General features: G+C 43.5%; 1 protein-coding gene across 1 annotated transcript in view; it reads left to right on the top strand.

The window, feature by feature from the left end:
- SNX30 (sorting nexin family member 30) overlaps positions 1-26,981 on the top strand; it is a 91,822-nt gene that overhangs the window by 39,035 nt on the left and 25,806 nt on the right. Inside the window, exons 3-6 of the mRNA XM_059657712.1 lie at positions 1,613-1,723; positions 10,473-10,631; positions 14,009-14,204; positions 15,764-15,963. Of these exons, the coding sequence (XP_059513695.1) occupies positions 1,613-1,723; positions 10,473-10,631; positions 14,009-14,204; positions 15,764-15,963 (666 nt within the window). The remainder of the gene's footprint in view (positions 1-1,612; positions 1,724-10,472; positions 10,632-14,008; positions 14,205-15,763; positions 15,964-26,981) is intronic.

The following is a 26,981-nucleotide window of genomic DNA, read 5'->3' on the forward strand; positions in this document are numbered from 1 at the left end:
GGCTCATGGAATTGACGCTGAGTAAGGAAGGAAGAAAAGACAGAAGTGAACAGAATATCAAGGAACTGTAGGTCCCACGAGGCTGAAAACCCAGGGAAATGGAGCCTGCTGGGGGGCTCTGTGGGGTCTCAAAGAACATCCTTTCAACTGTGTCTTCTAACTGTGGAGGATACCAAGGCTCCAGGAGGCTTAGTGGTGTTTCGGGACTGCTCATGGGCAGGGTTCCTCAGGCTACCTGCTCTCAATATTTCCATGATCCGTATGCCTGAAAATTTGTCATCAGTGATTTGTTCTTCGGATTTAAGTATTCTTCCTCCCCCCTTCCAATTCTACAGTGCTAATTCCTTTGGGGAGTCTTCCAATAAATCACAAAAACCTAAGTTAAATGAAGTTCCCCACATCTTCCCATCCTTATACTCCATCATAGGAGAGGTTTGTGTTTCATGGGCATAAGCTAACCTGAGGGACTCTGAAAAGGGGAAAAGATGCAGAAAGAGTTAGTTGGGGTCCAGTCCAAGGCTGAGCCCTTTAACTGCACGATTTTACCCAGACTGTGTGAGCACAGCTTTTGGGGAGGGTGAAATCATAATTTTCAACGCCAAAGACTTTAACAGCTTTTTTTTTTTTGATGAATAACTCTTTCCTATGTGTTTTAAAGATATTCTTGGTGGTGTGGTTAAAACAGACTTTTGGCTTTAAAGGGTAATTTTACAAAATGTAGCTTGAGCCATTTTTATTTGGTACTTTAATTCCTGAGAAGTGTGACTGTCATACAGTTGGTACCCCCATAGAGAAGATGGTTTAGCTGAGACATAACTTTAGTTTGGGCACATCATTGTGTAAAAATCTTGTTTTCCTGTAAATTACTTTAATTTCACTTAACATTGATTTTCATGATCAAAATGCTACAATCACATTTCAGAAAAATTAAATTCAGGAAGGGGGATGAGAGACATATTTTTATTATACAGTGACATTTTGGTATTATTTACTTGTAGATTTTTTTTTCTTATCAACTGAAATACAATATAATTTCAAGATTATGGCTCTGGCCCGAATATGGCAAATGAGGCAAAACCTTTTCTATTTTTATCTAATCTGGCTCCTAAATGAGCGGATGGCCTGTTCTTTCTACTTTTTGTTTGTTTGTTTCCCCCCTGCCTTTGGCAAAACTTGTGAACATATTTATCAGAGAGTGGAGATGTAATTCCTTTTCACAGATTCACAGATTCGGATTCAGTAGCAATATCTTCAGTGGAGTGATTCGGCTAAAAGAAATGCTCAAACTGAAGCTTGGAGGAAATGAATCAAATGTTTCTGAACACAATTCTGAGGGAGAGTTGAGTTCCACTTCCTGAGGGTAAAAAAACAAAACAAAACACCACTCACGCACATGGAACTTTTCATTCTAGATCCTTGAATTTTTAACTGGGCCCTGTGGCCCAGACCCTCATTCCGTGCTGGTAGGCCCTCCCTTTGGCTGTGTGTTTGGTGGAAGGAAGGTGTGTTCTTGCCCAGTCTAGTTATTCACAGAGAGTTTTTTCCCTCCCCTTCTGCCAAGATGGGCTCCTATTCCCTTATGCTCATTTTGCTTTATTCTTCTTATTCGCAGAGTACTCGGGTGGAGTTTGACCTGCCGGAATATTCTGTCCGTCGAAGATACCAGGATTTTGACTGGTTGAGGAACAAACTGGAAGAATCGCAGCCCACTCATCTCATTCCCGTAGGTACTAAGTCACTAAAGCTTATTACTCACTTTCCTGCATTTTCTTCCCTGAGACTGTTCACTCAACTCTCACCCCTTCAATTATGGGCAAACTCTGCCTTGCATTTTAGGCCAGTTCCCCCATCAAATGTTTATGGACACCGTGTACATATATATGACCCTTTGGATTTGGGTTTCATTTGCTATATAGTATGCCGGTTTCTTGAGTGGGATGGGGTAGTTCTTCACTTCTATTATGACAATTTTTAAAAAATAAATATTGTTGAAAGAATTACAGGTTCCCCCCTTTTTCTCCCTTTGGCCCTCTCTAGCCCGCCGCCAGCCCCTGCCCCAGGTCTTCACCACCCTATTGTCTGTGTCCATGGGTTATGCATCTTTGCATACAAGGTTTATGGTTGATTACCTTCCAGTCACCCACCCTTTCCCGCCTTCCTTCCGAGAGTCCTCACTCTGTTCCATGCTGCTGGATCCACTCCATTCATCAGGTTATTTTGTTAATTAGGTTCCACATATGAGTGAGATCATGTGATGCTTGTCTTTCTGTAACTGACTTATTCCACTTCCATTATGACAATTTTTGAAGTATGGAATGTTTTAGTTCTCATTTGCTGCCCCTTTAAAGACTGTTTCCCCTTCCTAGACACTGTTCCTGAGGTTTGGACAGCTGCCACCAGGTGCAGGATGCTGCCTCCCTCGCCGCTGCTGGGCTTTCTTTAGACGTGGGTAATTCAGGGAGCAGGGATCTAGCACACGGTCCACTCTACCAGTTCTCCATTAAAAAAGCAAGCCCAAAGCCACCTTACTTTTATTTATTTAAGCAGCATAATATTTATCTATTACTTATATCTTTACATTTTAAACCAGAACCAGAGTAAATAAAACAGAAAAGACTACTTAAAATCAGCATACTCATTGAGTACTTTTCTGACTACATTTATTTTTAGTGTAGAAATAATAACTGTTTACACTCCAGATGTTTCTTGGGGTTTTAGTGGCTTTAGGGCAACTTAGGTCATAAACCTCTTCAGCAGGGCTTGCTCTTTCAGTAATAGCCTTGGTTGAATAACTTTTTAGCCCTACCAATTTTCCTGTTACCACTGCTGCTTCTGGCGCTTCTTTTTTACACATAGGTAGGTGGGGAGGGCTGAATATAAGCCACACTCTGGTGGTTTTCTTAGTTTTCAAGGCAAAAGCAGTCATGTTGCTGGTGCTGTGATGGGAATGATGGGAGGTGGCTGGGCCTCTGTTCTTTCTCAGAGACCTACCCCACCCTCTACCCCTACCCCCCACCTCCTCCACCCACCCCCACCATGTATCCCCTCTGCTCTCCAAGCCTGGAGTTTTGCTTTTCTGTCTTATAATCACTTAAAAATGTGCCCAAAGAAAAAAACTATAGCTTTGAAACCATTGGAACTATTCCTTAAAATAGAATCTTTAAAAAAAACCTTAATTTGGCAAAATTGGCAGCTAGCGGATTTTTAAAAAATAGACTTTATTTTAGAACAGTTTTAGAACTCCAGAATTATTGCAAGGATAGAACAGTGCGTTCTCCTACACCCCACACTGTTTTGTTCATTAACACTTTAATATGGCGCATTTGTCACAGAGAGCGAACCAGTCATGGTACATTATTGCTTCCTGAAAGCCCTTTATTTCTGGGTTCTCCGTTTTTGCCTAATGTCCTTTTTTCTGTCCTAGGGTCTCATCCAGGACACTGCATTACATTCAGTCCTCAGGTCCCCTTAGGCCCCTCTTTTTTAAATTATTTTTTATTGATTAAGGTATTACATATGTGTCCTTATCTCCCCATTGCTCCCCCATCCCCAGTCATGCCCTCACCCTCACCCCCTGTTGTCTGCTCCTCTTGACTGTGATGGTTTCTCAGGCTTCCCTTGATTTTGATGACCTTGGGAGTTCTGGGGTGTGCTGCTCAGGCATCTTGTACAGTGTCCCTCAGCTGAGACGTATCTGATGTCTTCCTCATGATTCGACCAGGGTAATGCGTTTTGGGGAGGAAGAAGCACAGAGGTACAGTGCCTTTCTCCTTGCATCTTATCAAGGGTCCACACTATACACTGTATGTATGACTGTTGATGGTCACCTTGATCTCCTGACTTGAGGTAGTGCTTGTCAGGTTCTCCACTGCAGTTACTCTTGTTTTCTTCCACTTTCCGTCCTGTACTCTTTGGAAGGAAGTCGCCCTTTATGCGGAGCCCACACTGTGTGCTCTAGGGGACTTGTGCTTCATCTCCTGGCAGATAGTGCATTTCAGGTTTAGTGCTTAACCATCAAAGGTTAGATAGCAACCCCTGCTGGTGAAATAGTAGCACTCATGGGCAGGCATTGAAGCCAGAACTGAAAGAGAATGGAAGAGTCTCCAGAATACTTAAAATGAAATGATCCAGAGTATCTTTAAGTATGGTTTTCTATGGTCTGGGTAGAAGCAGTGAGGAGGAAGGGGTTTTAGAAGTAAGTGGAAACTTAAATTTCTTCATTAATTCTTAATATATATCTGGGCTGCAGAGAGATTTTTTAAAAAATATATATTTTTTATTGATTTTAGAGAGGGAGAGAGAGATAGAAGCATCAGTGATGAGAGAGAATCATTGATCAGCTGCCTCCTGCATGCCCCCCTACTGGGGATTGAGCCCACACCCAGTCATGTGCCTCAACTGGGAATCGAACCATGACCTTCTGGTTCATAGGTCGATGCTCAACCGCTGAGCCATGCCAGCCGGGCTGCAGAGAGATTTAATATAGGAGAGCATCACTGACTGAAGCAGGAAACAAGAAAAATTTTCCCCTATAAAAATTCATTTTGCAGCAACTTTGCTAGGAGGTGTCTACCTGTTAGTAAGCATCATCTTTGTACCCTTGGGAAGGCGAGGGGTTATAAGACAGACAAGAGACTCCCGCCCTGAAGAGTTTATTGTCAGTTGGAGACCCACTAAACTTACTCAATGTAATCATTGTATAAATTTTAATTTATTTTTTAAAAAATGAGATACAATTATTATACCACACAATTCACCCATTTAAAATGTTCAAGTCGCCAAAACCGGTTTGGCTCAGTGGCTAGAGCGTCGGCCTGCAGACTGAAGGGTCCCAGGTTCGATTCCGGTCAGGGGCATGTACCTGGGTTGCAGGCATATCCCCAGTGGGGGATGTGCAGGAGGCAGCTGATCGATGTTTCTCTCTCATCGATGTTTCTAACTCTCTATCTCTCTCCCTTCCTCTCTGTAAAATCAATAAAATATATTAAAAAATAAAATAAAATGTTCAAGTCACGGGCTTTTAGTATATTCATAAGTTATACACCCATCAGCACAATCAATTTTAGAACCATCTTATCATCCCCAAATGAAATCTCCTACTCCTTTCACTTCCAAACCTTGCCTTCCCTAGTGCCTGGCACCCGCTAACCTACTTTCGGTCGCTATGGAGTCGCCTAATCGGGACATTTCATATAAGTAGCATCATACACTCTGGAGTATTTTGTGAGTGGATTTTTTCACTTAGCATAATGTTTCCAAGGTTCATCCATGTAGTAGCATGTATCAGTACTGATTCTTTTTATTGTTGAGTAGTGTTCGATTGTGCGGATATGCCACGTTTTGTCTGTCTACTCACCTTTGATTTGTTTCCACTTTTTTGCAATTATGAGTAATGTTGCTATGAACATTCACATGCAAGTTTTTGTTTTCTTGGGTGTATCCCTAGGAGTGTAATTGCTAAAGCATATGTAACTCTACACTTAACCTTGGGAGGAACTCCCAGACTGTTTTCCAAGGCGGCTGCATCATTTTACATTCCCGCCAGCAGTGTGTGAGGATTCCAGTTTCTCCACATCTTCATCAACATTGGTTATAATCTATTTTTGGTTATTGCCATCCAAGTGGGTGACCAGGGCACGTTTTATTTTTTCAAGATGAACTTTAGGATCTTTTGAATCAGTGGGAAAATTAGGGGGGGAGAGTGGTGAGTTTCTGATTTTTGTTTGTTTATGCCAACTTAAGTCAATTATGATGAAAAATGTGTGAGAGTTCTTGAGCTTTCAGACGCTACTGCTTATGTTAGGAGCGTGGAGATAAAGTTCCCACTCTACCTGGGCTCCAGTGGGGTCATGTGAAGTTGTAGGTGAACAGCCAGCCAAGCTCTGGGGAGGCCTCCCAAGTTCTGTCCTTTGTCTTTCCCTATTGGCTGCCTGGAGGCCTGCCTTTGTTTCTAGGCTGTGAACTTGGCAGCTTCTGGGGCTCAACTGGAGAAACCCAACCCCTTACTTCCGAAGCCTTCCTTTCCTTTGCCTGAGATGGTTGATACCGATGGACTTTTCTCTCCACCCAAGCTTTTCTGCTTTGTGTCTTTAAGAAACTCTGTCCTGTTAACAATATATTTTCTGGTGCTGCAACAGATTTTTCTCTTTTTATATTGCGTTGTTCCTTTGGAATTTTAAAGCAGAAAGAAATAATCAGACGTTCTTAAAATGCCATCTTAAAACTAGAAGTGTGTTGGATGTGTGTATTTGTTAGCATGTAATTGCATAGAGAAAAGAAGGGAGAGAGAGAGAGAAATGTTGATGTGAGAGAGAAACATTGACCTGTTATTTCCTGTATGCACCTTGACCGGGGATCAAACTCACAACCAGGGTGTGTGTCTTAACCTGTGTATGTGTCCTGACTGGGAACTGAACCGTCCGCCTTTTGGTACACAGGATGACACCCTAACCAACTGAGCCACACTGGCCAGGGCAAGAAATGTAAATATTTTAAGATTAAACCTTGAAATATTTAATGGATTATTATAATGCCTTGCAAATAGGATTTTTGGTAGGTCTCAACATATATATGTATATATAGTTGTTGTTTTTATTTTGTTTTTTGTTTTCAGGAATTGGGTGGGGAGGGAAGGAACACCAACTGAATGGTCTCCACAATATTTTGTAATCACTACTACTTTCTAATTCCAGAACATTTTCATTAGCCCCCAAAGAAACCCCCTACCCATTAAGCAATCACTTCCCATTCTCCAGCCCAACTCTTATGAATAATGCTGCTTGGACATTTATTGTACAAGTATTTTTTTTAAAAAAAAAACACCTAATTTCAGTTATCTTGGCTGTACACCAAGGAATGGAATGGCTGGATCATATGGTAATTGTATGTTTAATTATTTGAGGATTCACCAAACTTCCATAGTGGCTGCACCATTTTGCATTCTCACCAGCAATGTATGAGGATTCTAGTTTCTCCATACTTGACAACATTTGTTATTCTCCTTTTACTTTTTAAAAAAAATATATTTTATTGATTTTTTTTACAGAGAGGAAGGGAGAGGGATAGAGAGTTAGAAACATCGATGAGAGAAAAACATCAATCAGCTGCCTCCTGCACACCCCCTACTGGGGATGTGCTCGCAACCAAGGTACATGCCCTTGACTGGAATCGAACCTGGCACCCTTCAGTCCTCAGGCCGACGCTCTATCCACTGAGCCAAACCAGTCAGGGCTTTCCTTTTACTTTTATTTTATAGCCATCCTAGTGGTGTGAAATGGCATCCCAGATGATTTTAAAAAAACATTTTGGCCTAAAAGATGTATGGAAGTTCCACTTTTTAGTTCATTCTCCTTTTTTTGCTTCCTGTTTTCAGTATTTATAATATCCACCATGTGCTGGGAACTGTGTTGAACTTTTCACTCTGTGTCTCATTTAGAGTATAGATGCCCTTGATGGAACCAGGATAGAACTAGTAACCCAGATTCCTATGCATAAATAACCAGGAAGGCAATGATAAAGGTGAGGTTGAGAGTGTGTCCCTTTAAGGAAGCTTGGAAATAGGAAGAAACAAATTTTCAAAGTCATGTACATTTGGGAATAATAATGCTTATTACAGGAGGTAATTCTGTTTGCAGAAGAGTTCCTTTAAATAGCAAACTTCCCCGATTCATTAAGCATAAAGTTCAATGTACTAAATCTGAAGAATGGATAAGTATTTCAGGAGGTTACCTGTTATGTTATATGAGGCACACCTAACCTCTTAATTGCTCATTAGGCCTTCCCAAGTCCTGTTCAGCTTAAGGAAATGAGAGTATGCTCAACGGGACTTATGAGGTAAGAACAGAAAAATATCCACTAAACTTGGTAATTAGAAAGTCACTGCTCATCTTTAAAAGAACAATTTCTGCATTGGGTGAGGTATGGCAGAGAAAAGCAGCATGGAAGGTAGTACCAAGGACAGCTTTGTTTTGGGGTAGAGGAAGGTTGGGGGTTGAGAAATCAATGGAAAGAGTGGAAGTAAAGATAAATGATTTTTTCAAAAAGGTTGAATGAGACAGGAGGGGAGTAGAGAGGATATAAGGTCAAAACATTATTTTTTTCAGGTAGAAAAAGAACTATATATATATTTGTTGTTTTGTTTTTAATATATATATTTTAATTGATTTCAGAGAGGAAGGGAGAGGGAGAGAGAGATAGAAACATCAATGATGAGAGAGAATCATTGATCGGCTGCCTCCTGTGTGCCCCACACTGGGGATCAAGCCTACAACCCAGACATGTGCCCTGACAGGGAATCGAACCATGACCTCCTGGTTCATAGGTTGATGCTCAACCACTGAGCAACACAGGCTGGGTCTAGATATATTGTTGTAGACTCAGGGAGTAGAGCTGGATGAGGAGGAGCATGCTCTCCACAGGGACCTGAGGAATGGAGGTGAGGGTGGTGCCCAGTAGATGGGTTTCTGTGGAGGAAGCAAAATGGTTAGGGAATTTCCATGTGCTGTCCTTAGACCTGGTTCCTCCTTCAGAGAGATGGTAATCTGCTTAGCATGAAATGTTGGCGATTGAGTGTAGGGTTTCAGGAGGATGGCTGTCTAGGGGAATGAGAGAAGAATAGAGCAGAGCAAAGGAATTATCCTAAAGGACAACCATACCCTGCTAAGGCAGCTTCTCTGCTTCCGGAACATCGGGCTGGGTGGCCTCTGAGCTGGTCATGCATTTCTAATGTTCTACCCCAGTGTGGACATCTGACTTGGACATGTTATCCCCATGCGGCTCTGTCATTTTATTCCTGACTCTTCTCACCTAAGAGCTCTTCTTTATTACTAACCCTTCCCACTGTGCCCTCTAGAACTCCTTCTCTGTTAAAAAGAAATCCCTCAATTCTTCGCCTCTTCTCCAAACACTACTACCGTCTCAAGGTTTACCTGAACAGTAGTCCCCTGAAGTTGCGGCCACTCCTACAGCCAAAAACACACAAACTTCTATCAAGTGTCTGCTCAGTGGCAGGAGCTGTTGGAAGCACAGTCAACCTCATAGCTAATGTAATCCTCATGAGGTTGCTACTATTGTTTTCCATTTTTTACAGAAGAAAAAACTGAGGTACCAAGAGATTATAGAACTTCACCAAAGTCAAACACTTTGGCAGAGGTGAAAGAGGATCCCATGGTGCACGGCGCCGGAGTCTTTACTCTCGAGAACACTTCCAGGGGTGCTGGTGCTGCCAGTTCCTAAGTCTTTCTAAGGTTTCCTGTTGTCAATCTGGGTTGCTTCTTGTCTTTCCTGCTCCACTTGAGTGTCTTAGTATTCCCCTTCTTTGGGATGGCTAAGTCCTTGTTGCTGTATCTTATTTCTGTTCTTGTTTTTTGTTTTTGTGTGGGTTTTTGTTGTTGTTGTTGTTCTTGAGGATTAATACCTAAAAAGAAAACATCTCTTTACGGCCATATGATGGAGTTTGAACAAGTTGTGGGTTTAAATACTGGTTCCAGTCTTTTCACACCCTTGAAAACACTTGGTGTGTGTTTTTTCTTCTTTCTTTTTAAAATTATGGCCATCCTAGTGGGTATGAAAGCGTATCTCATTGTGGTTTTGGTTTGTATTTCTCTAATGACGAATGATGTTGAGCATCTTTTCATGTGCTTATTGGGCCATTTGTTTATCTTGTTTGGAGAAATATTGACCAGATCACTTTCCCATTTTTTATGTAAATACTCTTTTAATATTTCATAACTAGTACATTTCAAATTCTGTGCTAGCAAATACTCTCTTTCCCTGTGGTGGCAGTAATGAGGACAGCCTTTTAATTTGATCAAACTACTACCGAAATAGGTTAAAGCTCAGAAAGCCTACAGTGGCCAGGTAGTTTGAAATTATCCACAATATTGGCTTAAAGAAAATATGATAAAGAAATTTGTTTGTGTAAGGGAAATAAAGGAAGTTACATTTTAAAGAACCTTTTAGTATAAAACTAAACAAAAAGGGGGAGAAGGAGAGGTATTTTTTAAATAACATGTACTTCTTTCTCTATCCACCAAATTCTTTTACCTCTTGAGCTGGGAGTAGAATCTTATTATATTTAAATACATTTCTGTGTGGTTGATGTTATCTGCCGTCTTTCCTTAGACTATTTTATCTTGTTCTAACTTTCTCATTATACCATCTGTGCCTCAAGCAATGTGAAGGTAACTGACTATTGAATTTACTGGATAAACGTTGACTGACTGTTTTCTGTAATCCAGGAACTATGCTCTAGTGTTTTATTTCTTGCATTTAAAAACTGACCGGGTAGTTTTAATTTATTCTCTCTATATTTTAAAAAAATGTTTATATTGATGACTATCTCCTTAAGATCTGAGCAGTTAAGAAATTCTATTCTTGGGCAGATGGGTCATAGGAATGATTTGCTAGCCTGGTGGCTTTTCCTTGCACAATTTTATCAGTTGCTGTGAATATTTTTCTTCCTGTCTTCATAGCCGCTTCCCGAAAAGTTTGTGGTGAAAGGTGTTGTGGACCGTTTTTCGGAAGAGTTTGTGGAGACCAGAAGGAAAGCTTTGGATAAATTCCTAAAAAGAATTACGGATCATCCTGTACTTTCTTTCAATGAACACTTCAATGTTTTTCTTACTGCTAAGGTAAGGACAGATTTTTTTTTCATATTCCTTCCCCCAAAACAGCATTCTCCAGCCCTTTCTTAAAAGTTGTTTCCATCTCTCACAAGCCACCTTCATGAATGGCCCACTGTTGTGGGTGTCATTGAATACCCTGTGTTTTTGGTGCCCTTTGCATCAGCATGGTTGCTGTGATAGAATTTAGGAGAAACAGTCCCTTGCATCAGCAGAGGAAGTTAGAATATTTTCACTTGCCATAAGCAGGGAGAAATGTTTCTTTAAACACTTCCTATTTATTTAAATACTTCTTGGCACATGACTGGGTGAGGCCATTCTGACCACGAGTCAGAATGGTATGCAAGATTCAGAGCGCTTACGCATATTTGGCAATGATGCTCTTCACAAGGGCCCTGTGCGTGTTTCCTTGTACCCCGTTTCACAGAGGAGGAAACCAGTTCGGGGAGTTTGTACAATTCAGGTGGCACCACTAGGACTTGAAATTGGGTCTTTGTGGCCCCTCAGGTCACATTTTTCCTCTGCAACAACTGCCTGACCAAGGGGAGTTCAGCATGACTTGCCCACAGCCAAGTTTCTAATCAGGTGGGCATTTCCCAGCCGTGGCCAGAGAACTAGTTGGATTCTCCCCAGTTGCCAGATTCTGTGTATTCAAATTCAACTCGACTTCTCTCTGCACTTCCCTGTTGGCAGGCCCGGCCAGCAGACCTGCGGCGCCCTCCTCTAATTGTCTGTAGGAATGCGACCTCGTGCCAGCTTCCTTCCAGCTCCTTCCTTTTAGTTTCATGTATCATATTCCCATATTCAGGACACAGGTAATTTTTCCTATGGTGCAAATGTATTGAGGGCCAGGTACTTTCCAGTGTTCTTTTTTGAAATGGCAAAATTGAGAAATATTTACAGATAACATGAGTTGACATTAAAGTCTTTAGAAGATGGTGTCATTCCAGACAATGGAAATCACATGTCAAAGTCCTTTAGTGTTTGAGGTTGTTGTTGTTTTTAAACCTCAGTTGGCTTTTAGCCTCATCAATGACATTCCCATTCATCTTCTCTTTTTCCGGGAGGCCTTTTCCCCAACAGGTCAAACTTGTGTTATTTTTTAAATAAGTATTTTTTGGTGAACTGATCCCCACATATAGTTCTTTCAGCTTATATAAAGTAAAATCCGTCCTGTTCGCCAAGGTACAACTCACTGATTCACTCAAATTATAGGTCCACTGGCCAGGCAGGCCCTCAAGCTTAGTCATTTTAATTACACAGAGAGCTAAAGGGGTGGTGGCGGGGGGAACTTGGGCCCTGGTGATGGGGAGTCTGTGTGAAGAATAAATAGAAAGGGGTGTGTGTGTGTGTGTGTGTGTGTGTGTGTGTGTGTGTAATATTTATCTGTGCGCCAGGCAGTATGCAATGATTTTTAAAAAATAGTTCTTCAATGTCTTAATCAAAATCCAAATTCATATGAGTGAGTAAGAGGAGTTGGTTTGTTTAAGCAGAACAAAGTCTAGCCCTAATCAGTGTTACTTGTTGAACTACATGCACTAAATGACCCAATGTTTTCTTTTTAATTATGGTAAAATACATATAACATAAAATTGACTCTCTTAACCACTTGAAAATGTACAGTTCATTAATGTTAAGTATATTCACATTGTTGGACAGAACTTCATCTTGCAGAACTGAAACACTGTACCCATTAAAGAACAACTCCCCATATTCCCATCCTTTCATCTCTCCAGCACCCCACCTTTTCTTTTAACACATCAGCAAAAACGTAGTCCTGTTCTTAAATTACCCACATGCACGTTCTGCCACAGTGAATGCAGAAGCATCCTTCTCCTTGTGATGACATGATCTTATCCCAAACCAGAAGCGCCTTGAAGCAGCAGCCAGGAATGCTGGGAGTGGTAGGGGACACTCAGTATCAACTATGTTCAAATCTGTGTTTTCATCGTTGGCAGAATGGGTGCAACAGTCAGAGAGGTACTATAAATAACTGTTCAGCATGTTAACGAACCTGGATAACTGGCGTTGCCCTTTCAAAGCTCTACTCGAACTAGAGCGCATGCAGTTCAAGGAGCCCTTTTGGACCTAGCCTTACCCCAAAAAACACTGTCTATGGAAGCAATGCTGAGAATTCCAGGGCTTCCTTATGGTCTTGTGAAAGCCCGGTGCTTATGAGGATATTTTTTGGGGGGTCTAGAACGTCTGAAGTTAGAACAGGAAATGGATTCTTTAGAACTTTCTCTCAGGCAGCCAGACTTTGAAAACAAGGAAAGAAGTAGAGGATGGGGGCTGGAGGTGGTTTCTGCTGTTTTTAAGATGGGCAAGCCTTGGGTATAGTTTACATGCTGAAGGAATAGAAGTTGAAAATACAGACAGGGGAGGGGAAGGGTAGCTGGAGTGGGGTGGATAAGAAAGGGTGTGGAATCAAGAGCAAAAGTGAAGGCCCTGACTGCATGAAGAAGGAAAAGGAAGTGAAATCAGGAGGCGTCTACACTTCAGCCACAGAGATCCAAGCTTCGATTGTGTGTCAAATGGGACAGCTGTGTTCACTGTGATTCCCTGTCCTCTGCCCTATCCCTACCTCAGACGGGGTCACCAGAAAGCAATGGTCCCCTATCTCCCTGTGGACATGCCTTTCTAGGACTAGGAATTAACATTCTGTTTGTATCGAGAGTGGACAGAAGGAACAGACACCTGCATCCTCTATCTTCTTGAACAGGCACCGTTCAAGTTAGGGACATAGAACAACTTAAGACACTGTCAGCTCCTCTTAGAGTTTAGCGATAGGAAGAAGCTTGTTTTACCTGGCAGACTAATGTGATTTTTAAACTGAGATACAATGGTTATGTTGCTCACTGTATTTCCCATGTATGCCTTGACCAAGAAGCCCAACATGCAATGTTTTGTTACAGCAGCTGCCCTTGCCCTGAGTTCTCTAGCCTTGGCTTTTCTGTCCCCATGTCTGGCTTCCCACCCTTTACTCTCTACTTATTTGGCTTTGGTTGAGATATAAATAAATGAATGGAATGAATTTCAGTCCTTGAATTTTGGTTCTAAAGACAACTTAGGATATTTTGCAAGGGAGGAAGGGACTTTTTGTTTTTGGTCAAAGTTTTTTAAAAATGATGTTGGAAACACAGTGTTGTTTAAAGGAGAGCATGCTCAGGTAAGTGAACCTGGTTAGAAAGGCAGGCCATGAGCTTGGTGGACGTGATGGCAAGGAAAGGGCACCTTTGTGTATGTGGTTAGGTCCTCTAACTCAGCTCCTTATTTTCTGAGTCCTCCCGTTTCCAAGAGCAACTGTCTGATGGAGTTGGTTACTGAGTCCTGGCTGTGTGAGTGATTGAGCCCTTCGAGCTTGTTTGTTCATCTGTCATCCTTAGGATCTGAATGCCTACAAGAAGCAAGGGATGGCGCTGCTGACCAGAGTGGGCGAGTCGGTCAAGCATGTCGCCGGAGGCTACAAGCTGAGGAGTCGGCCTCTGGAGTTTGCAGCCATCGGCGAATACTTGGACACTTTTGCACTCAAACTGGGAACCATAGATCGGATAGCCCAGCGGATCATCAAAGAAGAAATAGGTGAGCTCTTTGTTGCGAGTTTGATTGTGCCCAGGGACCACATTTGCAGAAATGTCAGTCGTGTGCTAAGTAGAATCAAATGCGGAAGCACTGGAGTGATGGAACCAGGCCACGTTCTGCTTATAAAACTAATAAGTAAATACAAGGAAGGGAGGAGGTAGTTGTGAGCAGAGTATAACCTTGTGCTTCCTCCTTTGCCTTGCGTTTCAGCCTAGTGTTGGCTTTCCCCAGGGCAAACAACCACCTCTGAGTATCTAGGCTCTCCCACTTCCCCCTCTTAACTTTAGCTTTAGAAGTGGAGATACTGACTGACTCAACCTCCCTTCATTAATAAGAATGATGGTTTAAAAACAAACTCCGGTATCTTCTGGCAGAAAAGTGGTTCCAAAGGACAAAAGACCTGGCTGGCATGGCTCAGTGGTTGAGCATCAATTTGTGAACCAGGAGGTCACGGTTCACTTCCCAGTCAGGCCACATGCCTGGGTTGCAGACTTGATCCCCAATATAGGGCATGCAAAAGGCAGCCAATCAACGATTCTCTCTCATCATTGATGTTTCTATCTATCTCTCCCTCTCCCTTCCTCTTTGAAATAAAAAGGACAGAAGGACAGTGTAGTGACCTGTGTTTGCCGAAGTTATGATCCTAACGAGCCCTGCTGCATTTCAAACCCGCTCTCCCTGGCCTGGGGAGTTGTGAGGCCTTTTTTTATTCATCCTGGCCGTTCTTCCACTTCCTCCCCACCCTTCTCATGGCCACTTGCTTTTATGTATCCAAGAATGTTGGGGCCTTTTGCCTTCTTACACACATGTGAGCCAAACATACCTGAACAGTATTAACGAACATGCTGGCAGTGATATGAAGCACATTGGAAAGGATTCTCCAATAGTCGCCACCCATTGGTTGCTAAAAAAAAATGGCAGTGACATTTTATTGTCATGGCAAGAATCCTGGTGACAATGATGAGCCATATTTTCTTTGTGAGGGGAAATAACATTTTTCTTGGTTCCTGTGATTTAATTCTCCTTTACACACTGATGGCATCATGTGGGGCCTGCAGGTTTGGGAGTTAGCTGTAGGTACCGTCCACATCTAAGGACCAGAGGGTGGGATAACCCCTGAGTGAAAGACTGAGTCTGCCTATGTAAGACCACATCTCCTGTATCAAATGTTTCCTAAAATTCCATTTTTCCATTGTGGCTGATTTAAAAAAAATACCCCCACACATCCCCTAAACCTATAGGAAACTCTGCCACCACTGTTAAAATACTGCTTCACTGTGTGGGTAGGAGAGTGGTTATTTTTTTAGGTATTTGATGGATGTAGTTTCTACCATTTACCCCCAGAAGGCAGTGTGGTCCTCATTACCCAGAAGCATGGCATTCTCATTATGGGGTGGAGCTGATTGTTGCATCAGCTTTTAGAAATTAAAAAATTGTTATAAGCGATGTTGTGTTCAAAGAGGAGCATGATCAGGTGAGTGAACACATCTTGGTTACTGAGTCCGTAATACCAGTGACTGCTGCCCACCCAAGCTTATTGGTTCCTCTTCCCGCTTTAGAGTACCTTGTGGAGCTCAGAGAATATGGGCCCGTGTACTCCACGTGGAGCGCGCTAGAGGGGGAGCTGGCCGAACCCCTGGAGGGCGTGTCAGCGTGCATCGGCAACTGCTCCACAGCCTTGGAAGAGCTGACAGATGACATGACAGAAGACTTTCTGCCTGTGCTCAGGGAATATATTTTATACTCTGACTCCATGAAGGTAAGCTGGCTCCCGTCTTGTGCACTTAGGTACTTTTTTGGTTATAATTATTATCAAAAAAATCAATTGATTATTGCCTATTTGCATGTGGTACAGGTTTCCTTTATCCTGGGTGGGCAGGATCAGACATGTGGATGGACATCATGGACATATAAATAGAACACATGGTGAATCAAGTATGTGAATTACGTGAAAAAACTAGTTTGGAAGAAATTCTTTAATTAGTGTTCACTGAGAGTTCAAGGGGGTATAAAGTCTTCTAAACAAGAACAGGATGCTGTGGAAAGGAGAAATTGGATAATTAGAGCTCTTGGAAGTTGAAATATGGTTGCTGAAATAAAATTGAAGAGGAATGTTGGAAGATAAGGATGAAGAAATCTTGGAAAGTAAAACAAAGTTGTTGAAAAGTAGAATAAAAATGCAAAAATACTAAAAATGTGAAAGAATGGTCAGAAGGATTAATCTTAGAGTTTCAGCATATCTGACTGATAAGAGTTTCTGATTGAGAGAACAGCAAAAATTGAGGGAAGGAAATTATGAAAGAAATAATTCAAGACAATCTCCCAAAGCTGAAGGACATGAATTTTTAGATTAAAAGGACATCTTAATTGCCCAGCAAAAGGAATGAACAGAGAACCAACCCAAAGCATATACTTGTGATATTTTAGAAAAAAAGTCATAAAGATGAAATTCAGGATCAAATGCTTTAATGCCTGCACTAGAAAGTGCCCCAGCCTGTACCTAGGCTGTTTGGAGAGCAAGTATGTTTGTACTTAATAAATGTTTGTACTTGAAGCAGGATTTTAAATTCTCATTTAGCAAGGATTTATCTGACATCTTTATTAAAATACTTTTAATAATAATGAGCTTGTTTGACATAATAAGTGAGACATAATAAGCTTGTTTGAATAATTGAAGTTATACATCAAAGAAACACTTGTTTGCTCTCTTTCTTCACACACTGTGTGACACTTATGTATTAAGTTTCTTGTTCACTGGAGAAACATTAATTGGGTTAATCAAGCAGCGATTTTCAACTGCTGTGCCATGGCAGGTACACCGGTGTGCCGCAAGAATTTTTAAAATATGCAATACCTGACTATTTAGTCAGGGGCAATGACCTTTTCCTTTATATTGTTCAATTAAAAATATTGACAACAGGCAACACAATAGCCATCTAGTATGAATGAATCAAAATTACATCTATTTTTTTGTCAGACTAGCAAAAAATATATTTTTTGGTGTGCTGCAGAATTTTAGTAATTAGTTAGTGTAGTGTGACATGAGATGAAAAAGGTTGAAATTCGCGGGTCTACAGTGTTGTCTGCAGAAGGGCATGTGGAGGAAGTGTTGACTGGCAGCCTCTGAAATCCTGTCTGCCCCACGGTGAGCTGGGCTAAGTCCATTTAGAAAGAAAGAAGGCCTCCTGCTCCCCATCTTTTCAACAGGAAAGTATCTGCAGAGTGGTCTGGGCAAAGCCAAGATTGCACGTAGGGTTGTCAGGGTCCGTGTGGCCAAGACTAAAGACCTCAGGAGAGTTAGGTGTCTTAAGTGGCTCCCTGGCCTTTTGACTTTACTGCTTTTTAAGAATTCTTATCTACATTTTCTTTTTCTAAGAGTGACATATAATTTTACTTCCAAAATAACGTTCTGCTTTTTAAGGTATACATGGGACAGACTTTGTTATTCGGCGTGAAAACTAAACCTGGAATAGAGGGCTTGTGAAGGACTGGTGTGAAAACTGTTCTATATCTATCTCTATAAAAGGCAAATATGCAGAGTGTCCCCTCAGGAGTTCAACTGGGAGACTGGGAGTTCGATCACTCACTCTGACGTGTGCTGACCACCAGGGGGCAGTGCGGAACATGGCAGGCAACCAGCAGCAGCGGGGCACTGAGGGAGTGAGGGAAGGAGGAGGCGGGGAACCTGATGGGCCCTGATCGCTGGCAAAGCCTAGGGACCCTACCCATGCACAAATTTTGTGCACCGGGCTTCTAGTATGAATATATATATAGCTCAAAGAGGAAGGGAGAGGAAGAGAGAGAGAGAAACATCAGTGATGAGAGAGAGTCATTGATTGGCTGCCTCCTGCATGCCCCACACCTGGGCATGTGCCCTGACCAGGAATCAAACAATGATACCTCCTGGTCCATATGTCAATGGTCAACCTCTGAGCCTCATAAGCCAGGCGTGAAACCTGTTCTTTTCAACCACTGACTGATCTCCAGACCTGGGGACATCATGGTTTGGTTTTGGTAGGGAAGTAGGTGTTGGTGTGGTGACGTTTGTCAGTCTGCAATGGCCTAGGGTAAACTAAAGTGAATATTTGTCCTCATGATTTGGAGTTGGGCCTGTGCCTTAGGAATGGGAAGTAGTTGAGTGTCAGTGGAGCCCCGCGTGGAGAAAATGCTGGCGTTCACTGAAGCCCTTTCCTAATGGGGCTGAGACTGAGCTTCTTCTCTGTGGTCGAAAAGGCCTCTGGGAATCATCTTCTCTAACTTATTTCATAGATGAAGAGACAGGGCCCCACAGGCAAATCTTTTCCCTGTCCCATAGCCACCATTCTAACAACCAGTGGCCTTGAGTCTGTATCTTTACATCAACTCAGAAGGAAACCAGATCAGCTTGCTTTTCAAGGCCGAGTTTCAGTTGCCTCTCCTTGAGCTCAGGTATGTTTAGGGACATTCTGTTCCCTTTGGAGGTAGAGAGAAAGCACACAAAAAGGAGGGTTGCTGTCAGGCCCTGTGGAACAGGTGCACAATGTTCAGTGAACAATGGGGACATCTCGTACTAGAGAGATGGTTGAAAACGAGTTTTCCAAGGATGCTGTGAAGTGGGAGTGAACAGTGCCCGAGAAGTAGGGATAACAAAGTTACTATGGTGCCCAGGACTCAAGTTAAATACCCTGTAGACATCTGCAGGTGAGTCCTGAGAGGGAATTTCACATTCTATACATGGTGCGTGTGTAAAATGTAATTAGGTTAGTGATGGGCTAGGAGAGAATATCTTAGAGTTTTTACCAAATTTCTGTCAGTGCTTTTTAAATATTGGTGTCATTATGACCAGGCCAAGAGCTGGAGAAGCTTTACTTAAGAAGGTTAGGGCAGCCGAAACCGGTTTGGCTCAGTGGATAGAGCGTCGGCTTGCGGACTGAAAGGTCCCGGGTTCGATTCTGGTCAAGGGCATGTACCTGGGTTGCGGGCACATCTCCAGTGGGAGATGTGCAGGAGGCAGCTGATCGATGTTTCTCTCTCATCGATGTTTCTGACTCTCTATCTCTCTCCCTTCCTCTCTGTAAAATATCAATAAAATATATTAAAAAAAAAAAAAGAAGGTTAGGGCAAGGCCATCTTGTTTCCCCACACTGTCTAGTTCATAGAAGGTGGTCAGCAAATATTTAATTGAATTTGACAATGTGGTGAAGTTGAAATATTTACAGATATACAGGGTGGGGCAAAAGTAGGCTTACAGTTGTGAGTACATGAAACAGAATTTATGCTTGCATTGTTATTCATTAATTGTTGTTTTATTTTCCATAGGAACTGTAAACTTACTTTTGCCCCACCCTGTATAGCTACAGTATGTCATGTAACTTGTTATTTTTAAGAGATAGGTGTATGTACAAGTCCAAGAGCAGGCTTATCTCAGAGGTGTGGGTGAATGACTAGGGTGAGATGAGAGAAGAGCGGGTGGCAGGGAAAGCCACACAGAGGAAGGGGCTTCAGTTGGAGACTCAAATGACATGCAGGATTGAGCATTTTAGGCAGAAGGAACAGGCAGTGCAAAACTTCTAAAGCAGAAATGAGCTTCGTGTCCTTGCAGGTCAGAGAGGCCAGCGTGAGTAGAGCCCAATGAGCAAGGGAGGAAGTGAGAGGGGGCAAGATAGGGGCCAGGGCATATAGTAGAATTTGTATCTTTAAAGGCCATGGTTGGTAAGAGTCAGGATTTTATTATCTACACTAATAAAAGAGAAAAATGGTAATTGGCGTATGACGATACCCTTTTCATTGGCTAATCAGGGCTATATGCAAATTAGCTGCCAACTATGATTGGCAGTTAACTGCCAACAAGATGGCGGTTAATTTGCATATGTAGGCACAATGCAGGGAGGCGAAAGGGAAAGCAGGAAGAAGCCCCCTGCCACTGACAGTGATCGGAAACCCAGGGGGGAGCTAAGAGCTGGGGGGCAGGGCAAAGGCGGCCCTGGGGCCGCCTTTGCCCTGCCCCCCAGCCATGATCCGAGAATCAGGCGCCTTTGCCACCCTGGCCAGTGATAGCAGGAAGTAGGGGTGGAGCCAGCGATGGGAGCTGGACACGGTCGAAGCTGGCAGTCCCGGGAGCTAGGGGTCCCTTGCCTGGGCCTAAAGCGGAGCCCACGATCGCGGGGCCGCTGCAGCTGCGGGTCCCCGCTGCCCGGGCCGGACGCCTAGGCCAGAGGCGTTAGACCTGGGCAGGGGCGGAGCCTGCAACCGCGGGGAGCTGGGGGTCCCCTGCCCAGGCCTGACACCTCTGCCGGAGGCCTCAGGCCTGGCCAAGGGGCCGATCCGGTGATTGGTGATCAGAGGGTGATGAGGGTCAACTCCTCTGGCCAAGGCATCAGGCCTGGGCGGGGGGCGGAGCCGGGGATTGGGGGGATATGATGGTCCCCTTGCCCAGGCCTGAAGCCTGGGTCAGAGGCGTCAGGCTTGGGCGGGGGGTGGAGCAAGCGATCAGAGGGAGATGGGGGTCCCCTGCCCAGGCATGATTCCTGGGCCAGAGGCCTCAGGCCTGGGCGGGGGCCAGAGCCAGTGATCGGGGGGAGATGGGGGTCCCCTGTCCAAGCCTGACACCTCTGGCGGAGGTGTCAGGCCTGGGCAAGGGGCCGATCAGGCGATCGGAGGGTGATGGGGGTCTACGCCTCTGGCTGAGGCATCAGGCCTGGGCAAGGGGCAGAGCCAGCAATCGGAGGGGTCTGGGGGTCCCCTGCCCAGGCCTGATGCCTGGGCCAGAGGCATCAGGCCTGGGCTGGGGGCAGAACCAGTGATGGGGGGAAATGAGGGTCCCCTGCCCAGGCCTGACGCCTCTGTCAGAGGCGTCAGGCCTGGGCAAGGGGCCGATCCTGCGATTGGAGGGTGATGGGGGTCAACGCCTGAGGGCTCCCAGTATATGAGAGGGGGCAGGCTGGGCTGAGGGACACCCCCCCCCCCACACCCAGTGCACAAATTTCGCGCACCGGGCCCCTAGTCCTATATAATAAAAGGCTAATATGCAAATTGACCGAATGGCAAAATGACCAGTCGCTATGACGTGCACTGACCACCAGGGGGCAGATACTCAATGCAGGAGCTGCCCCCTGGTGGTCAGTGTGCTCCCACAGGGGGAGCGCTACTCAGCCAGAAGCCGGGCTCACAGTTGGCAAGTGCAGCGGCAATGGCGGGAGCCTCTCCCGCCTCCACAGCAGCGCTAAGGACCCCTCGGGGGTCCCGGACTGTGAGAGGGCTCAGGCTGGGCTGAGGGACCCCCCACCCCACCTCCAATGCACGAATGTTGTGCACCGGACCTCTAGTTAGGAATAAAAGGGAAGCTATCTGGTTTTATGAAGGGGATGACAGTATATAGTTCTTCCTTTAAGAAGACACCTAGTGCTGCAGTATGGAGAATGGGTTGTAGAAAGTGGGAGTGGAGCGGGGGACCATTTAGAAGACTGTCACAGGTAGCCAAGTGGCAGATAACTGAGGTGTCAGAGCTTACACTAAACGGTGATGAGGAAGTGGGTGGATTTGGGATATATTTTGGATGAGGTGGCCAAGTAGACCTGCTGTTGTGTTAATGTGAAGTAAGAAAGTCAGGAATTGCCCTGGCTGGATAGCTCAGTTGGTTAGACCATTGTCCGGATACACCAAGGTTGTGGGTTCGATCTCTGGGAAGGCTGCGTTCAAGAAGCAACCAATAAATGCATAAATATGTGGAACAACAAATAGATGTGTTTTTCTCTCTCCCTCTCTCCCTCTTCCCTTTCCCCCCTCTCATTCTTTCCTTTCCCTTCTCTTTCTAAAATCAACAAGAAGGATGGAAGGAAGGAAGGAAGGAAGGAAGGAAGGAAGGAAGGAAGGAAGGAAGGAAGGAAGGAAGGAAGGAAGAAATTGAGAATGACTCCTGGGTTTTGACTTCAGCAACTGGGTGGACAGTGGTACTGTTTATTGAACAGGACAAGTCTGGGAGAAATGGATTGGGAAGTTGGGAATCAAGTTGTTTTGGCCAGGTTGAATTAAAAAATGCCTATTAGTCATTAACGTAGTGATGTCAGAGTGAGAATAGAAATGTGGGAGTCATTTGTACATAGATGGCATTTAAATCTGTGAGAGTTGGGAAGATCATCTAGGGATGAGATTTAGGTTAACAGTCTAACCTGTGCCCTGAGGCATGACAAAAATTAGGAGGAGGAAGAGTAGCAAACGAGCCTGAGAAGGAATGGTCAGTGTAGTAGGAGGGAAAAAAAGTGGAGGATTACTTCTGTAAAGCCAAATGTTTTTAGGAGAAGGACCTTGATAAACAGCAACCATTGGACTCAATCATATGGACGTCATCAGTGATCGTGATTAGAGGTCTCGTGGATACATAAATTTGGGTTTAAAGACAAAATTCATCTTTGAGTTAGAGATACTCAAATGCCAATTGTTTAATTGTAAGATGATTTTTTCAGCCAGCCGCCTTTCCCCTCAGGGGCCACAAGGTGGCGCTAACAGGTCAAGTAATTAGTTGATGCTTAGGTCAGTGATTTTCACCTGGTGTGCTGCAAAAATTTGTAAAGCATGCCGTATCTGACTATCTAGTCAGGGGCACTGACCTCTTTTCCCGTAGACTGTCAAATTTAAAAATGACAACAGACAACACAATAATAGTTGTCCAGTGTGATTGAATCAAAATTATACCTATTCTTTTGTCAGGTTGGCAAAAAATATGTTTTTGGTGTGCCGCAGAATTTTAGGAATTAGTTTCTGTGCGCCATGAAGTGGAAAAGGTTGAAAATTGCTGCTTTAGGTTGACCAGTTCTGGTGCTTTTCAAAAACTAAAGAGATTTCCTGGAAGATTGAGTCGGGAGAGAAAAACTCTCCTTCCTAAACAAAAGTGATTATAGATGGAGGCCCTAATTTCTTGAAAATATGAAAAAGTGGGATATAGAAATGTACGTGATCTCAAATGTTTTTTAAAAATTAGAAAGTGTAATATTAAAGCTGTGAGATTCCTAGTGATAGCAGATTGAATACATTTTTAAACTTATTCATGAAATTGCACAAAATGACACCAGAATGATTTTTTAAAAAATATACATATTTATTGATTTCAGAGAGGAAGGGAGAGGGGAAGAGTGATAGAAACATCAATGATGAGAGAGAATCATTGATTGGCTGCCTCCTGCACGTCCTCTACTGGAGATCAAGCCTGCAACCCAGGCACGTGCCCTTGACTGGAATTGAACCTGGGACCCTTCAGTCCACAGGCTGATGCTCTATCCACTGAGCCAAACCAGCTAGGGCCAGAATGATTTTTTTTTTTTTTAAAGCCATATACCTGTAAGGACAAAGAATGATAGAAGGGGAGGCAACATCAGTACAATTGGGGACTAGAAAGCTAATGTAGAGGTGAGGGGGGACTTAGGCAACCCAAACCAGCTGCCTTAGGAGCTCCCTGTGGGGTAAAACTAAGAAGCCACCAAGTTTACACTGTGGAACTTTTCTGAAAGGCCAAGAATTGGGAGCACCAAGAATCTCTGGGACTGACAGAAAGGTGGAGCTGACTAGAAGAATGTTAGGAGCCCAGAAGAAGTTAGAGCTTCTGATTCTTTTCTCACGCCTCACACCCAAGCCACGGTCCCTTCCCCATATGTCAGAACTGGAGGTAAATTCTCTGGAGGGGGTAAAATAGAGAGTCCGTGGACACCGGGCACAGTTGAGGGTAGGGACAAAAGTCCTAAAATCAGGATGTTAAGTAAAAGGTTACTGAATGTTGAGACTTTGGCTCTCGGCCTTATACCTTCCCTGCAAGGATTAGAAGAGCTTTTTTCTTGACTATCTGGACAGGCCAGGAGAGGAGACTGGGAGATACTGATATTGGAGGGGAGGGGCAGATCCTCAACAGAATGACCCAGCAGAGTCCCTACAGAGAACTGTCAGCAAGCCCTCGATGTGCAGAGAGCTTCCAATCAGGTTTTCAGTGCTTCCATCTCAGCTTGTTAGACAGACAAAAGCCACCAACTATTTAAGAGAAGATTCTAATAAGAATATCAAGTAAAAACAAAGAAGAAAAAGCATATTGAGTGAAACATCATTGAGGGAGAGGAAAATTTCCAGGAAAAAAATCATTAATATCTTCAAAAATATCTTAGAGATATCTTAGCCATAAATCAAGAATTTTTAAAACCCAGAGAACAAAGAGCACATGGAAATTAAGATCATTATGGAAATGGAAAAAAAATCAATAGAAGAGTTAGAAGAAAAAATTAAGGAAATCACATATAAAGTGAAACGAAAAAACAGATTGAGGATTGGAGAGAAAATATATGAAAACGAGAGGACTAGACTATAAAATTCAACATCTGACTAACTAACAGAAGTGCCAAAAAGAGACAACGGACATTGGAGAGCATAAAGGAGTCATTCAAGATAAGAGACGAGAAGTGAAGACATAATGTGCTACCGCTTGTGCCTGAAAGACAAGATTTAGGGATGCTTTCCCCTGACCCCTTTCTACATTTTTCTTTAATTTCCAAATTTTCTGTAACAACTATCTTTTAAAATTAGGAGGAAATATATGGTTCCAGTATTACCAACTTTATCCTAGAACATTGAACTCACAGGTGATCCTGTTTTCAATAGAATAAATGTGCAAAAGGAGCATGTTGAAAGGGGCAACTTAAATTTAATCATCCTATATAATAAAAGCCTAATATGCAAATTGTCCCCTCAACTGGGAGTTTGACCAGAGGGCAGGGCTGGCCGGCCAGCCACAGGAAGGGAGGCCGGCAGCCGCTAGGGACCCTACCCGTGCACGAATTTCATGCACTGTGCCTCTAGTTTAATCATAAATGACGTTATCAGTACCAAGTCAGACTCATTTTCCTGCCTGTAGGTAAATGCTCTCCTAGAGAGCCACCCAGAAACAGGCTGCAGGGCTGTGTTCGGTATTTGATTTTTATTAGCACTTGTGCTTCTTTCTTTCATACTAAACACTCATTTTACATGAATTCCTCTGGGGTCTTTTGGGCTGTCAGCCCCTGACCAGAGAATGAACCATTCTGTTCTTAATTCTCTACGCATGGCCAAGCTGTCCCTGCTGCTTCATATACTTTCTCACCCTGCATCCGAATATTTTGGAGCTTAAAACCTTCTGGACTTGGGAAGGTTGGGTTTTTGTTTTGTTTAGTTTTGTTTTTAATAGCTGCTCACCTATTGCATTGGGGCTAGTTTTGGACTGCCTCTTTCTCCCCCTACAAGTTTGTGAGCCCACAGCTGCCCCAGAGGAAGGTATGAGCATGAGCACTGGGGATGGAGAGGGAAGTGTTGAGCTTTCCGGTCGATACTAACTACTGTGGCACTTTCTTGGAAAGAATCCAGTGGAGATGTTGAAAGCCATACCACAGAAGGTATCTGTAATCCAACTCCCAGACACTTTTGTCATTGTAGTATAATGACTGTGATTAGTTTCTCGATGAAACACTTGGATGACAAGTATTATGTTTCCATTGCTTAACTTTTATTATAGAAAAATTCAAACATATTCAAAGTAGAGTGAAAATATAACAATTCCCCATTGTACCATCAGCCAGCTCCAGCAGCTGGCCACTCATGGTCCATCTTGTTCTAGCTCTGCTCCCACCCCCTCCCAGCTCCCACCCTTGTGTTGTTTTAAAGCAAATCCCAGATATCATTTATTTCATACAAAAAGATTTAGTACATATGTCTAAAATACGAGCATTCTTTTGAAAAACAAAGAACCGTGTCATCATCACACCTAAAGAAATTTCTTTTTTTATTATCCTCAAATATCTAGTTAGCGTTCAGTTTCCTCAGTTGTCTCAGATGCTGTTTTTATATATTTTTTCCAAATTGGGATCCAAATAAAATCCATACATTTTTCAAATATTTTCAAAATCCCTCCCCATCTATTATTTTTCCTTGCAATTTATTTGTTAAAGAAACGGAGTCATTTTCCCTCTTTGTATTTGAAAATAAGGTAGTGAAATTTCATATTACTGGGAACACTTTGAAATCACAATGAATTGCTCCACATTAAAAAAAAAAATTCAAGGTTAAAAAAAAAATACAGGGTTCAAGAGGGATTGATTCCATGTTGTGAATTAAAAGTCACGTTGTCCCCGAGGCCCTCCCTGGCCACCCTGTGAACAATCCTGTCATCTTCCAAACCCTGGGCACTTTACACCCCCCTCTCCTCTTCCACGTTCCTCCCGACACCTGGCACTGCCTCATGGGCTCTGTGTGAATATATTTTACTTGTGTACTGTCCACCTACCCTCTAGTGTAAGCTCCATGAAGGAGCGGGTTTTGTGGTTCTGTTCTCTGCTGCATCCCCAGCAGCTGGGAGGCGAATGAGGAAACATTGAGGCAGCACAAAAACGGGGAGCGGATGGCTGTGGAGAGGAGATGCCGGGGAAAGTTTCTCCACACACGCACGCCACTGCTCTGGTTTCTGGTGTCACTGGATGCAGAGGTCCCTGTGAAGTTCTGTGGGAAGCTCAGAGGATGAGTACCTTTTGCTGTCACTCAGTGATGGGGACACCTCTCTGCCAATGCCGCCTTGGTCTCTTGTCCCTTTCACCCCATTGCAGGGTGCGGCCTGATCAGCCACAGGCTGGTTGACCAGTGGGGTCAACAGAGCCAGTGTTTGGGTAGGAGAGCAGTCCTTTCAGACCATCACCACCAGTCTGAACAGGGATGGTGGTTGTACACAGATTCTCCTGCTTCAAAACATGTTCCCCCACCTTTCTTGTGATTGGCCTGCAGTCAGACTGGGAAACCCCG

The sequence above is a fragment of the Myotis daubentonii genome, chromosome 11, assembly GCF_963259705.1.
Source record: "Myotis daubentonii chromosome 11, mMyoDau2.1, whole genome shotgun sequence".
NCBI lineage: Eukaryota > Metazoa > Chordata > Mammalia > Chiroptera > Vespertilionidae > Myotis > Myotis daubentonii.